The sequence below is a fragment of the Canis lupus genome, chromosome 4, assembly GCF_048164855.1.
Source record: "Canis lupus baileyi chromosome 4, mCanLup2.hap1, whole genome shotgun sequence".
In the NCBI taxonomy this organism is placed as follows: domain Eukaryota; kingdom Metazoa; phylum Chordata; class Mammalia; order Carnivora; family Canidae; genus Canis; species Canis lupus.
Window position 1 is genome coordinate 14,946,343 of NC_132841.1, and position 14,581 is coordinate 14,960,923.

The window sequence follows — 14,581 nt, forward strand, 5'->3', positions numbered from 1 at the left end:
CAAAAACAAATAAACAAGCAAGAAAGCCCCTCTACCTACCCATCATCACTTGGCCCAGGAAAACTCTACATCCTGTATATTTGAACCAGGGACCAAACAAAAAAAAAAAAAAAAGGGACCCAAACATCCATAGAAATCTACTATAAAATGAAAGCAGGAGTCAAAATGCTTCAGCTAATAAAAATACTCCATCAACCACTCTCCCCCCCCCAAAAAAAATATATATATAAAGTAACAAACATGATACTCTAAAATGAATTAAGTGCAGTTAAATAAGCTATTACAAATATGAAAGAAGTGAGGAATCTGACATCTAAAGCTGCAGACTAGTAAAGAACAAATGAAAGGCAAATATGAACAAAAAATGAGAGGTAAAGACAGGAAAGAAATTAGAAAAAGGAAAATAAAATAATTTCTGAAATGAAGAGTAAAATACAAAGTGTCCAAGGATGAAGACATAAAACTGAAAGTACATTAAGGGACATAGTGGATGAGAATGAGAAGAGCCAAAAAGACAAAAATGAGATAAAGATTTTTTTAAAACATCAAAGAGAAAGTGATAGACATAGAAGACAGGCAAAGAAGATCCTACTTATATGTAATTGGAGTCCTTAAATACTAAAAACAAAATAATGAGACACTAAATGCTTTATTCTAGAGGCTTTAACTCCAGGAAAAGTGTCTGAAAATAGAAGACTTGAATCTACATATTACAAGAGTTTTAAGTAAGCCAAAGTGCTCAGCCCTTCAACATACTCCAATAAAATTATCAGACTTTTAGTGAAAACTATTTTCAGCCTCTAGACAAGAAGACCAAGTCACTTACAAAAGAAAGAATATTCGACATTAAAATTTTTGTGCTTTTAAGTACGAACACTAAAGAAAGCATTCTAAACATAAAAGAATGTGAAGAAAGCTATACTCACATTGAGAAATCTACTAGATCATAACCTTTCTCCAAACAAGAGATAATTTTGGAAAAGTACAAAAAGGTAGTGAACATTATACATATTTAATAGATCAAAGACTAAAACAAAAGAGAGAAACAAGACCAAGATTAGCATGTAAATATTATCTTCTCAACCAAAGGAGAACACAGCCTGGAAAATAATAACAACCAAAATAAAATAGCAAACTAGAGAAGGAAAATATGGGAAAATAAGTTCACTGATCTTCCCAGAAATGATAAGTGAAGACAAATAATATCATTAAAAGTAGAAAAAAACAAAATAGTAAAAGCCTAAGTAAGGGGAAAAAAGAAGCTAAAGTCATTATAAAGTTACCGTATAGTTATTTTTTTTTTAATATAAAGTTCTGGGGCAACCCTGGTGGCTTAGCGGTTTAGCACCGTTTGCAGCCTGGGGTGTGATCCTGGAGACCCGGGATCGAGTCCCGCGTCGGGCTCCCTGCGTGGAGCCTGCTTCTCCCTCTGCCTGTCTCTCTCTCTCTATGAATAAATAAATAAAAAATCTTTAATAAATAAATAAATAAATAAATAAATAAAAAGTTCTAATAACTACTGTAACCAATAAAACTCTTAAATTTTAAAAAAAATTAAAAAGAACAAATAGATCAAATACTAAAACATAAATCACAATTATAATACACATAAATCAACATAACATAAAAGAAAGTGACAAAGCCAAAACTAAATATATCTGTAATATAAATGTAAATAGGCTTAACCCCCCCTAGAATTTTCAGATATGCTCATAATGTAAAACCCAACTCTGGGATGAATACTGTTGGAAACTTACCTCCAACAAAGTGATTCATAAAGACTAAAATAAAGAGATGGGCAAAGAAAAAGCAAACAAATGCAAACACTAAGAAATGCCCAGCATTAGGATTTTGTTAACAGGCAATCCCAGAATCTAAAAGCACTATGAGACAATAGCAACAAAAGGACACTTCATAATACTAAAGGATGCAATTAGCAACATGTATGTATGTACACAGTGCTAAGACATCAAGTATTTCATAAAACAGAAAGTACCACATATACAAGGGGTGACCGAAAAATCTTAGTAACAAAAATCTCAACCTATCTTTCAGTCCAAGACAGTTTAACTGGTCAAAAAATAAGCAAGGCTATAGAAGACTTGAAAAACAGTAACATATGTTTTTGAACATATATATTAAACTTTTTATCATGGTAAAAAGAAATATAACTTTAAAAGCCCCTGGAAGTTATGAAAATTGACTATTTAAGTCAGAAAGAAAATTACAAAATATTCCTTAAAGTTGAAAAAAATAATCTGTTTGATCAGACAAAAAATGAATTCCTCTTTTTTTTTTTTTTTTTTTTGAATTCCTCTTTTGGTAATGACTGAGTACCCCATATTAGAAAAACTCTCCCTCTCCATCTTCTGTTTCCCACAGAAAACAACATAAAATCGGGAAAAACTACTTTAAAAACAACTACCTGAAAGGACGAGCAAGCAACCAAAAGCAAGAAGAAATTAGAGATGAATCAACACTACAAGGGAGTGGCACCATGGTATAGTCATACAAGGGAATACTCCTTATCAATAAAAAGGAGCAAATCACTAGTTACATAATGAATCTCACAAGTATTATGTTGAAGGCAAAAGCAGGGTATATCCTAGACAGTTCCATCTATTTTAGTTCTGGAACAGGCAAAACCTATGGTGGTAAAAAAAAAAAAAAAAAAAAAAAAAAAATCAGTTCACAATGCTTGCCACATAAGAGTGGAAGGTAGAGGTAGGTGCTACTAATTGCAAGTTGGAGAAAAAGAAACAGTACATATCCAAGAAGATAATTTATTCCAAGGGTTAAAAAAAAAGGCAAATTCAAATTGAAATAATAGATGACTCTGTTTAGGAGATTGATAACATAACCATTCAGAAAGAAAAAGATCATTTTAAGTAACTTTTAATCATGGTCTCCTGTCTATCCACAGGATGTATAGGATGTTTGCATGATATAGACACACACTCACACAAAAAGAACTTTCTTTGAATTGCATCACAAAAAGTAAGATGAATTGACAGATGAATGGAAGTATGAATTTAGAATGAAGCAAATGTAGTTAAAATATTAATTGGAGAATCTAGGTGGTGGGTATATTGAGTCTTTGTACAATCCAATCCTTTCAAACTTTTCGTAGGCAAGAAAATTTTCATAATTTCTGAATGTCAGAAAAGACCTGCAAAGAAATCCTGAAGTTGCCTAGGTGGGTTTACTGTCAATAATCATATTAATACTAAAATTATGAAACTATATAATCATATTATTAAACAAATAAGGAAACAAATTACTGTTATTAGGAATTAAGATTTTCAGAAGAAAAAAGCTAAAAATTCAAGAAAACAAAAACCTACAAATATCAATATAAACTCATAATTTTTTTAAAAGTCTCTCCCATAGCTATGTCTACTATAAAGGTCTAAAAACAGTGATTCCCAATAGCAATGAGCACACTCAGTGCCCAGATCTTGATTTCAAAATACCATTCACCATTAAAGGGAACCAGGACTCATTAGACAAATGGCTGATTCTAAGTGTGAGGCTCAGAAAATACAGGACAAGCCTGGGTCATCTTTTTTGTGTTAGAAATTAAGGAAGTTCTTTTTTCAAAAGTTTTTTTTTCTTGGTATTTTTATTTGAGGGAAAGAGTGAGAGAGAGAGTGCATAGGGGGGTGGGGGGTGGGCAGAAGCAAAGGGAGAAGCAGACTTCCCACTGAGCAGTGAGCCCAAGGATGAGGACAAGGAGCTGGATCCTAGGACCCCGAGATTGTGACCTGAGTTGAAGGCAAGCGCTTCACCGGGCTGAGCCACCCAGGTGCCCAATGAAGTTCTTAAGGACTAACAGAGGTAAGTTAAAAGAATAAAGAAGTCAGTCTGAAGGAATTTCCATCAAATTTTAGACAATTTATCGATCAAAAAGATTAATGGCTATAAATGATAATACACTGAGTAAATAACAATCCATGATTCTATGGAGAGAGAAAGGAGAGGAATACCTTTCCTTACAGAAGCTAAAAAGTGTAGAAAAAATAATAGTGTTAGATAATCACTATTTGCAAACCCCATTACAATAATATAGGCAAGGATCATAAACAGATATAATCACTAAGTGAAAGCTACTTAGATAACAGAGTACTCTCCTAGTCCCATAATGTTCCAAAGATAACTTAGAACTGCAAGTAAAAAACCATTCTATCACAAAGAAGAAATCAAGCAACTGTCATCCAAACCAAGGGATCAAACTGCAGTGTACAGTGATAGAGCCAGTTATTATCCCATCACATTCACATTGGCAGCATCGATCTTACTCAACTTCCCCTAAAGAAATTCTTGCCAAAAACATATTTAACCTGAGTCTTATAAATAAGCTTTTAGACCCAAATTCCAGGTGCAGCAAAAACAGAAAACAGGAGAAAAGTTTTCAATGATACCATAAAGAGATAATTAAATAAATAGAAAATGCAGGATTTTTAAAAAAGATTTTATTTATTTATTCATGAGACACAGTCATAGGCAGAGGGAGAAGCAGGCTCCTCGCATGCTCGATCCCGCCCCAGGATCATGCCCTGAGCCAAAGGCAGACGCTCAACCACTGAGCCACCCACACGTCCCAAAAATGCAGGATATTTTTAAAGGATATTTTGTAAAGTATAGACTCTATTAATGGCAATAAGTCTTTATAAAAAAGTAAAATGATTAAAAGAAAACAGTCAAAATCAACCATGTACTACATGAACCTTGATTGAGTTCTGGTTTGGGAAAAACAACTATAAAAGATTTTAACAGCTAGTTTAAAGTAATTCAGACTGAATATTAGATGATTACATTGGAATTACTGTTAATATTTTACATATGATAATCATATTTTGGCTCTGTAACAGGATGTTTTTAGAACCATTGAGATGTACATGCCATGTTGTCTGCAACTTATTTTCAAATGAATCAATATAAAAAATGAATGTGTGTGAATATGCATATGTGTATAAATACAAAGATGGGGGGTAGATGAATAAATATGGTAAACTATTAACTGGTCCATCTAGGTAAAGAATATACTATTCTTACAATTTTTATCATACTATTCTATTTTTTACATATGAATTTCATAATTAAAAGTTGACTAAAAAAAAGTTATAAACAAAGTTCCCTATAAACAAAGTAGGGAACAATAATTGACACTCTGTAACATGACAAGCATAGAGGCCAACAAAAGTCAGAACCTAAGAATAGGCATGAAGGTGACAAAAAGCATGCTAGGAAGTTTAAAAAGAATTTAAATTTCTACCTCTCTCAGTTTATATTGTGACATTTGCAAACACCTTACCACAATTATCTGGCACTTCAAAGGCTATTAGTTAACACCTATTGACTTCCTACATGAGTGAGGAGTACTCAGGCTTTTAGGTCATCAGGGTTCGTGTCCTAGCCACATAGTCACTGTGTGTTCTTTGAAACAATGATCTAATATTGCAAAATCCCATTTGCCAAGTCTTTAATAAAGAGGTTTCTACCTCTCTCAGTTTATAATGGAATATTTGTGCACACCCTAGCATATCTGGGACCCGGAAATCTGTCAGTTAATAACTCTTAACCTGCCAACTAGCATTCTAAACTTTCCTGAATCTTGCTTCCCCCTTGTTTTTCAACTCTGGCTTCACCTTGAACTTCAACCAAATACATCTCTTCACTTCTCTTAAATAATTCATGGTCATCTTTCATCCTGAGCTTTTATTTTGCTATTTTTCTTTCTTGGAGTGAACTTTCCTCCTACTCACCCAACCAACCTTATCCATCCTTCGTAATCTAGAAGATTCAGATCCAATTCTTTCATCAGATCTTTTTCTTTTTCTTTTTTTTTTCATCAGATCTTTTTCAAGTCTACCATTTCGTTCTGACTTGATTCTTCTTTGACAAAGCCTAGATGTATTGTCTGTTTTTATTTTTTGACATTTTATAATAAAATTTTAGAGAAGGTAGACTAGAGGTAGCCAGTAGACTCATTGTTTTGTTTTGTTTTTTAAGATTTTATTTATTTATTCATGAGAGACACAGAGAGAAAGAGAGGCAGAGACACAGGCAGAGGGAGAAGCAGGCTCCATACAGGGAGCCCGACGTGGGACTCATCCGGGTTTCCAGGATCACACCCCGGGCTGCAGGCGGCAGTAAACCGCTGCACCACCGGGGCTGCCGGCCAGTAGACTCATTAAAATGCTATTTTAACTCTGGTAACAATATAAAAACAAAGCATTTTTCTACCTTAAAGACTATTAAACAAAGCTAAGGAACAGGCTACTGAGTCTCTAAAGGTAAAATATTTTACTGTTAATATACAAATATTTTCATATTTTGACAAATTCTGTTCTTTGAATTTGTATACACCAACACAGTACTTAATAATCGTTCTACAAGTACTATTCAGTAAATATTTGATTGACTAATGAAATGGCATAATTTACATAACTTTCTTCTGGACACTGAAAACTACTGTAAGACTCTCCTTAATATTTAGATCATTTTTATGTAATAAGAAGTATTATAATTTCCAGTTATATTTGATCAGTGATACCAGGTTATATATGCACATAACAAAATGGAATTGTAGACAAAAGAATTAGTAGAGGTTATTCAGATTCCTTTAAATAAATAATTTTATAATTAGGGGAGACATTTTTACATGAATTATGAACAAATAGGTGTGTATAGCAGCAAAGCTATTTTCATCTAATGAAGATAATCCCTATAGAAACTGAAAATCACACACATTTCCAGTTGAGAGTCCCAGATATTTTTTCCTATCTTTTTTTATATAAACCCAATAAGGATTAAGCTTATTTGACATTTTCATAAATAGGTAACTTTAGCACTAAGTCATACTACCAAATTAAGAAAATGGTCAATTCATAATTCACTATAAATATGTAAAGAACATAAGTATGAAAACATATGAATTCCTAGAGGAGTACTGCATGTAACCATAAGAGGTGATATAATAGCAAGTGTTGAGTGCCACACCGTACTTTTTTTTTTTTTTTAATTTTTATTTATTTTTGATAGTCACAGAGAGAGAGAGAGAGGCAGAGACGCAGGCAGAGGGAGAAGCAGGCTCCATGCACCGGGAGCCCGACGTGGGATTCGATCCCGGGTCTCCAGGATCGCGCCCTGGGCCAAAGGCAGGCGCTAAACCGCTGCGCCACCCAGGGATCCCCCACACTGTACTTAAACCAGTGCTTCTCAAACTCTTCCACTCAAACAGTCCTCTCTTAAAAAAATGTCCTTAAAAAGGACTAGGGGGGGATCTCTGGGTGGCGCAGCGGTTTAGCGCCTGCCTTTGGCCCAGGGCCCGATCCTGGAGACCCGGGATCGAATCCCACGTCGGGCTCCCGGTGCATGGAGCCTGCTTCTCCCTCCGCCGGTGTCTCTGCCTCTCTCTCTCTCTCTGTGTGTGACTATCATTCATAAATAAATAAATAAATAAATAAATAAATAAATAAATAAGATTAATTAATTAATTAATTAATTAATAACTGACTGACTAGGGGAGGGCAGCCCCGGTGGCCCAGCGGTTTAGCGCTGCCTTCAGAAGCCCGGGGTGTGATCCTGGGGACCCAGGATCGAGTCCCACATCGGGCTCCCTGCATGGAGCCTGCTTCTCCCTTTGCCTGTGTCTCTGCCTCTCTCTCTCTCTTTGTGTCTGTCATGAATAAATAAATAAAATCTAAAAAAAAAGGACTAGGCGAGAACATATATCCCTGTGAATAGAATTACCCAAATAATACCTTAGTTCCAAATTTCTCATGTTTTATCCTAAAAATTCATAGTTTTAAAAAGATCTGCCAGGGCACCTAGGTGGCTCAGTGGTGGAGTGTCTGCCTTTGGCTCAGGTGGTGATCCCGGGGTCCTGGGATCAAGTCCCACATCATGTTCCCCATGGGGAGTCTGCTTCTCCCTCTATGTCTCTGCCTCTCTCATAAATAAAATCTTAAAAAAAAAAAAAAAGACCTGCCATATTTATCCTATGGCTTTGTATATCTCCTGACACATAGTCATGTACTTTCACTGATATATGCAAACCAGTTTGAGAGACACTGACTCAAACTATGGTGTGTCCATCTGAAAAAATATTTTCCTAAATTGTGACACAAGAGTAATTTCATTTTATAATGTCAGGGATATATAATAACGAAAATAATTTGACATTTGTTGAATAATAATGATGTAAAATGTATCAGATTAGGTTTTAAATATAATCTTAATTTTCAAAATGTAAATATTATCTTGCCAGTCATACTGAAGGAACTCTGGCACAGAGAAAATAGCTATCCAAAAGGAGTACTGCAAATAAACAGTAGTTACTTTGTACACAAGTCTTTATTTTATCACAATCTCATCAACTTTTTATTTTTACAAAAATCTTTTCGTAATCTGTGTTTTTATCTTATGTTTCAAGAATTTAGTGGAGGTAACAGCAAAATGGCCACTATCATATAAAGAGAAATTCTTCGCTAGTGCTAGAGCTTTAAACTGATCAACAACTGGTGTTGTAAGAACATTTATATTAGAAAAGAAACTAACATCTAGTCACTGAGCTGTGTCAGTTTTTAGGTTCAAGTTAAGACTTGGTATTGTAAAAAGGACAGGATATAAATTTCATATACAAATCCTAGACCTGATACCAAATGGCAGCACAGAGTAATAATCAAAAGAGCAAGGACTAAAACGTACTTAGCAAATCCTAAGTAACCTCTCCGTAGCTTCTGTCCCTAGCCAGTGACATCCTTGAGTCAGTTTGCTTGCCTCTCTAGGACTTATGTTCACCATGTGAAAGGAGTGTGCATTTCAATTTCTATACCTAAGTTCCAATTACTCTCAGCTAGCACCTCTTTATTAGCATTTTTTAAGCAATTTATTTTTTAAAAAATTCACATTTCTATATACTCAGCTATCAGTCTTGGACCTTTAAAAAAAAGATTTATCATCTTATTATATATTTATTTATTTTAAAGATTTTATTTATTTATTCATGAGAGACACACACACAGAGAGTCAGAGACATAGGCAGATGGAGAAGCAGGCTCCAAGCAGGAAGCCCGATGTGGGACTCCATCCCAGGATCACACCCTTGGCCAAAGGCAGATGCTCAACCACTGAGCCATCCCGGTATCCCTATTTATCTATCATTTCAGAGAGAGAGAGGGGGGGAGCATGCAGAAGCATGGGGGGATAGGGGCAGACAGAAAGGGAGAGAATCTCAAGCAGACTCCTTAGAACATTGAGCCCAGGCGGAGGCAGTGCTTAATCTCACAACAATGAGATCTTGATCTGAGCTGAAGAGCTCTATGAGTCAGAGGCTTAACCAACTAAGCCACCCAGAGGCCCCAGTCTTGGTCCTTTTCAAAATATTCCCTCAGTTCCTGCTTCTTAACCATTTCATTTTACCATCTAGATTACAACAAAATGGCCTAGTGAAAACTGCTGCTTTAACATATACTCTGAGTTCTAGTGCCAAAATGTTATAATATCAGAGACTACTTCAGTGCATTTATTTTTTAAAAGCTTTGATGATTTGATAGTTCACATTAAAGTCAAATTATATTGTGTTCTTAATTCAAATACTTGAGTACATTAAAAGCCATAGGAAAAACTATGCTACTAACCATCTTCCAATTTGATTTGCAATCTGTTCTTCTAATTTCTGTAACTCCAATGTGTAAGCCATTATTCGAGCATTGCATACCATGAGATTCTTAACCGCATGCAAGATCTGGTCTTTCTGAGTGCTCAGAGAAAGGAGTTTCCATATTCCTTCCCGCATTCGAATTTCTAAATCTATTTTTTCTTGAATACTGCAGTCCTTTAAAAAAGAGAGAGAAAGCATTTTTAAAAGATAGCAAAAATACAAAATTATAACATTTCTTTTTACCCCAATAGATGGAAAATGTACTAGCCATCATTTTAATGTTATAACATATTGAGAAAGTAACAAAGTTTTGAGGTATGATAGCACAAAAGATACAGCTATTTGAAAATGCTCTTTGCAAAACCTGAATTTCTTGTTTTATTGGAAGTCTTTACAATCTAGTGAAGAAACAGAACAGAAATAAGTGTGAGAAACATTACATATTCTTAGCATAACTTCACGAGTTTGAATAACGTCCCCCAAATATTCCTGTCCTCCCAGAACCACAGAATGTGATCTTATTCAGATACAGGGTTTTGCAGAGATAACTAGTTAAGATGAGGGGATACTGGAGTCATGAGGGCCATAAATCTAGTGACTGTTGTTCTTCTGGAAAAGCCATGTGAAGAAACAGAGAGAACTCCATGCAAAGACTGAAGCAGAGATGGGAGTCATGAGTCTACAAGCTAAGGACCACCAAGCAACCATGGGAAGCTGGAAAAGGCAAGAAGAATTCTTCCCACACTCTTTAGCAGGAATATGGATCTGTAGGTACCCTGATTTCATACTTCTGGACCCCAAAATGATGAGATAATAAATTTCTACTGTCTAAAGCCACCCAGTTTTGTTAACTTGTTTTAGGACAACCTAAGGAATATAGTAACTAATGTAAACAACAACACAGCACATGTACGTATTATATAAGTTGTATTGTGGAATGGCAAGATGTGTTTGATGACACTGAATTAACCAAGGAAAAATTTTCTACAGAAGAAGCTGGGAAAGGGACTAAGGTTTAGCAGACATGGTAAGCAATGTAAATAAAATCTCAGAAGGGTGAAAGCACTGTGCCTAGAAAATGTCAGAAGCTTTAGCTATTGGATGGAATGGATATTTATTTATTTATTTATTTATTATTTTGGAATGGATATTTAGAGTGTACTTTTGTATATGTTTACTTTAGTTTTAAGAGTCACCATGAGGGACGCCTAGGTGGCTCAGCAGGTTAGGCACCTGCCTTCGGTTCAGGTTGTGATCCCGGGATCGGGGATCGAGTCCACATTGGGCTCCCTGTGAGGAGCCTGCTTCTCCCTCCGCCTATGTCTCTGCCTCTCTATTTAATAAATAAATAAATCCTTAAAAAAAAAAGTCATCATGAAATTACTAAATCATTTTAGTTCTGAAAGTCTTGCAATGCCCTGGTTCTATACACAAGTTACACATATAACATTAAAATTCTATAAACTGAAATGTACTTATTCTGAGTTAATTCACAGTAGCTTTTTAAAAAATTATAAATCATTGGATACTCTTTACTATACTATAAACATAATAATGCTCCAGAATGTCTATTACTAAAAGTAAAGTGACCATCCTGGCTTCTGTGGCAAAAAAACTTTTAATTGGATCAAAATCTGTATCAAAAAATGTAAATGGAATCTAACAACAAAAGTGCCAGACATTGGGGATCCCTGGGTGGCTCAGTGGTTTAGCACCTGCCTTCGGCCCAGGGCAAGATCCTGGAGTCCCGGGATCGAGTTCCACGTCAGGCTCCCTGCATGGAGCCTGCTTCTCCCTCTGCCTGTGTCTCTGCCTCTCTCTCTGTGTGTCTCTCATGAAAAAATAAATAAAATCTTTAAAAAAATAAGTGCCATACATTAAAAAGACAATCTTTTCAAGAAGAAAACCTAAAAGTCAAAAGAGCAAGTCTATGAAAATTGCCCTAGGAGAGAAGCTGCAGTAGATGATTTAACTTGACTATCCAAATCAATCAAAAGTACTATTCACATGCAGAAAAACAGATCTGGTTAATTACCTTGTGTAATTACATCATGTAATTACCACATAAAAACCATCTTTAGTAGTATAACTCATAACTGGCATACCATATAAATGTAGTCGTTTGCAGATTTTCCTTCTTTAAACATGGCTGAACTTCAACAATTCCATTTCATCTTTTTATGACTTTGCCAGTCCCAAAGTAAATTCTTCTTTAATGTAATTAATAATTAATTATAAGAATTATCTATGTGGCCCATATGTCTATAGAAATAAACTCTGGCAGGCTGGTTAGTATTAGAGAGTGCACACAGGGAGCAACTTGAAGTCAGGATGAATAGCTTTACCCCACAACTCAAATATAAACAAATACCATCTGGTGCCATTAAATTCAATTTTGCTTTTTAAATGTTACTGTGAGGCAGCCAGATGAACCAGCACAGCGATTCTTAAAGCTGGCTGCACATTAGAATCACCTCTCGTAGGGGAAGGGCCTTATAAAACTACCTAAACTGAAGACTCACCACAAAACAATTAGACTTTCTGGAGGTGGAGCCTGAGTTTTTTGGTGTTTTTTGTTTTGTTTTGTTTTGTTTCTTCTTAAGTTCCTCTGGTGATTCAATGTATAGCCAGTGTAGAGATCCACTCCTGTAGTACTTGAAATTCCATCACAATCTGGAGAGTTGCAACAATCTTAAGGAACCAGTAGGTGGCCACAAATACATTAAAGAATCAGTTTGGGCTTCCTGGGTTTCCATCTTATAAATGAAGATTGTCTTCTCATCACTCACTGATAAAGACTTTAAAATTATAGAGGCTTGGGAAATAGTGCAGAAATGAAATGCAAAGTTAGGGCTTGTTTATTAAGTCACCTTATCTGTGAGATTAAATATTCATTAAGGAAATGAGATCTATCTAATAGATATTAATATTAGAATTCTATCCTTTAGAGCAGAGATCAGTAAACTATAGCCCAGTCAATGCCTGTCTTTTGTAAATAAACTTGTACTGTGGTACAGTCACGCCCACTTGTATGATCTAAGGCTACTTTCAAACTACAATTGCAGAGGTAATTTCAACTAAGACCATGTGGTCCACAAAGCTGAAAATATTTACTCTCTGTTCTTTTACAGATATAGTTTGCTGAGCCCTAACCCAGCCAAATTTACATACATATTTAACTATAACCTCATCTCCCCTATTCTACAGTGAGCAGATGTGGATCTGGGAGGGCTGACATGAGGAAGATGAACTGTTAAGTGTATGGGCTTTCGAATGTACTGGGGTTTAAAAAAAAAAAAAAAAAAAAGAGCCATGATGTTAGCCAGTTTTGTATTCTCCATGCAACTTCTTTCAGTACACATTTGTACTTCACACAGAGAAAACTTCTCTGGTCAAGTGATGACTCCAGCCAAGAAAGTCTATATGGAATCAAAGAACTTAATTTTGGTTAGTAAGGGGTACAAAGTGCTCCTGGGGTAAGAGTTGATGTGCTAATCCACAGTGAGAACAATGATCATCTAATGAGGGCACAAACTGAGCATTTAAGGATGATGTTTACTAACCTCGGAGTGGAACAGTAGGGAGCTAAAATCTTTACTGCTCCTGCCTCAACCATAATGGCGGAGTCAAGACCCAGTAGGACTCCAGACAAAAGCATATATCCATCCCTTGTAGAAGTGTCTAAAAGCAAGTCTCCAGAAAAAGCAAAGAATGGGAGAAAAATCTTCTTCTTGCCATTTCTTCAATTTTCTAAAGAGCTTCCTTATAAGTCAAACAGAGGCTTATGGCACGGTCCTTATCATGCAAGTATATAAAGTCAGGCTGATAAAAATTAACAGGATAACGCTAAAAATGAAATAGGGAAAGAATTTAAAAGTGCAAATCTAGATTATACTAGGTTTGAAGACCTAGAATGGAACAAAGGAAGTGCGAAGAAAATGGCCTTAGTTTTGAAATTAAGTGCCAACTTAAAAAAAAAAATGTTGCACTGCCACTAAGACAACTGTAGTAATCCATATAGAAGCTATCACCCACCTAATGGATATAGGTAAACCATGTTAGCTAAGAGACCATGATGAAAAAGACTGCAAGAGTATATATAGCATACATCCTTGTAAAAGAAATAGTGTGTTATTTTAAGAACTGGTTATGTACAGAAAAAGTCTAGAAATCATGAATAGTGGTCATTCTGGGGAATGGCATTAGAGAAATAATTCATGTTTCTGTATATATTACTGAAATGAGATAATGAGACAAGGAAACTGAAGGACTCCATAAAAACCTTTTTGCTCCTTTTCCTGCTTCCATTCTTGCTAGGACCTGTACCCACACCCCACTTTACACATGCCTTATAGTGCAAATAATGCACATCCTCCCTGTACGGGAAGGAACTCATGATTTCTCTAGAACAGATAACATCTAAGGAAGAACCAGATGAAAATGTCTGGAGGAATCTACCGTATGTGTGTTCCAGACTACCAGTGCTACACATCTTGACGCGAAGACACCCACCCCCACCCCCCACTCCCAGCAATGACACTTTGGGTACTAATCTTTGTTCTAATCATTTTCTGGATGCCTGAGAAGACACATACTCCAGACCATCATCCTCAATAAAACTCCCAGGCCCCAAACTAAGACATATGCTCCTTTTCTTTCCAAGTCTCCTAGACATTCATCTGTATTTGCTCTCTGTATCTTCAATAAACTATTTCACCTCCTGTGGGTCATGTAGGGTTTCCATCCTGTAGGAAGCCAAGAACCTTCTTGGCTGGTCCTACAAGACCTCTCTGGGTCCTTGGATTTGGCCTGCTGCCCAAACATCTCAGGTGAATGGGACAAAAGATAGTAAGAAAACAGTTTTCTCTCAAGCACATTCTGAGTGTTAGGTACTATGCTAAGTATTTTAAAGAG

The 14,581-nt window shown here is 35.8% G+C and overlaps 1 protein-coding gene and 1 long non-coding RNA gene across 11 annotated transcripts in view; one reads left to right on the forward strand and one right to left on the reverse strand.

The window, feature by feature from the left end:
* LOC140631900 (uncharacterized) overlaps positions 1–2,536 on the forward strand; it is a 47,552-nt gene extending 45,016 nt beyond the window's left edge. The window contains exon 3 of the long non-coding RNA XR_012029442.1: positions 2,383–2,536. This is a non-coding gene — a long non-coding RNA (uncharacterized lncRNA). The remainder of the gene's footprint in view (positions 1–2,382) is intronic.
* RTKN2 (rhotekin 2) overlaps positions 1–14,581 on the reverse strand; it is a 79,963-nt gene that overhangs the window by 63,370 nt on the left and 2,012 nt on the right. For 9 of the 10 annotated variants that reach the window (XR_012029437.1, XR_012029436.1, XR_012029435.1 and 6 more), the window contains exon 2: positions 9,645–9,841. Coding sequence is in view for 7 of the 10 variants with exons in the window: in XM_072823220.1 (XP_072679321.1) it covers positions 9,645–9,841 (197 nt within the window). In the remaining 3 variants the exon portion in view is untranslated. Of the gene's footprint in view, positions 1–9,644; positions 9,842–12,189; positions 12,483–14,581 lie in introns of those variants that run through there. The other variant, XM_072823223.1, reaches the window with a different exon arrangement.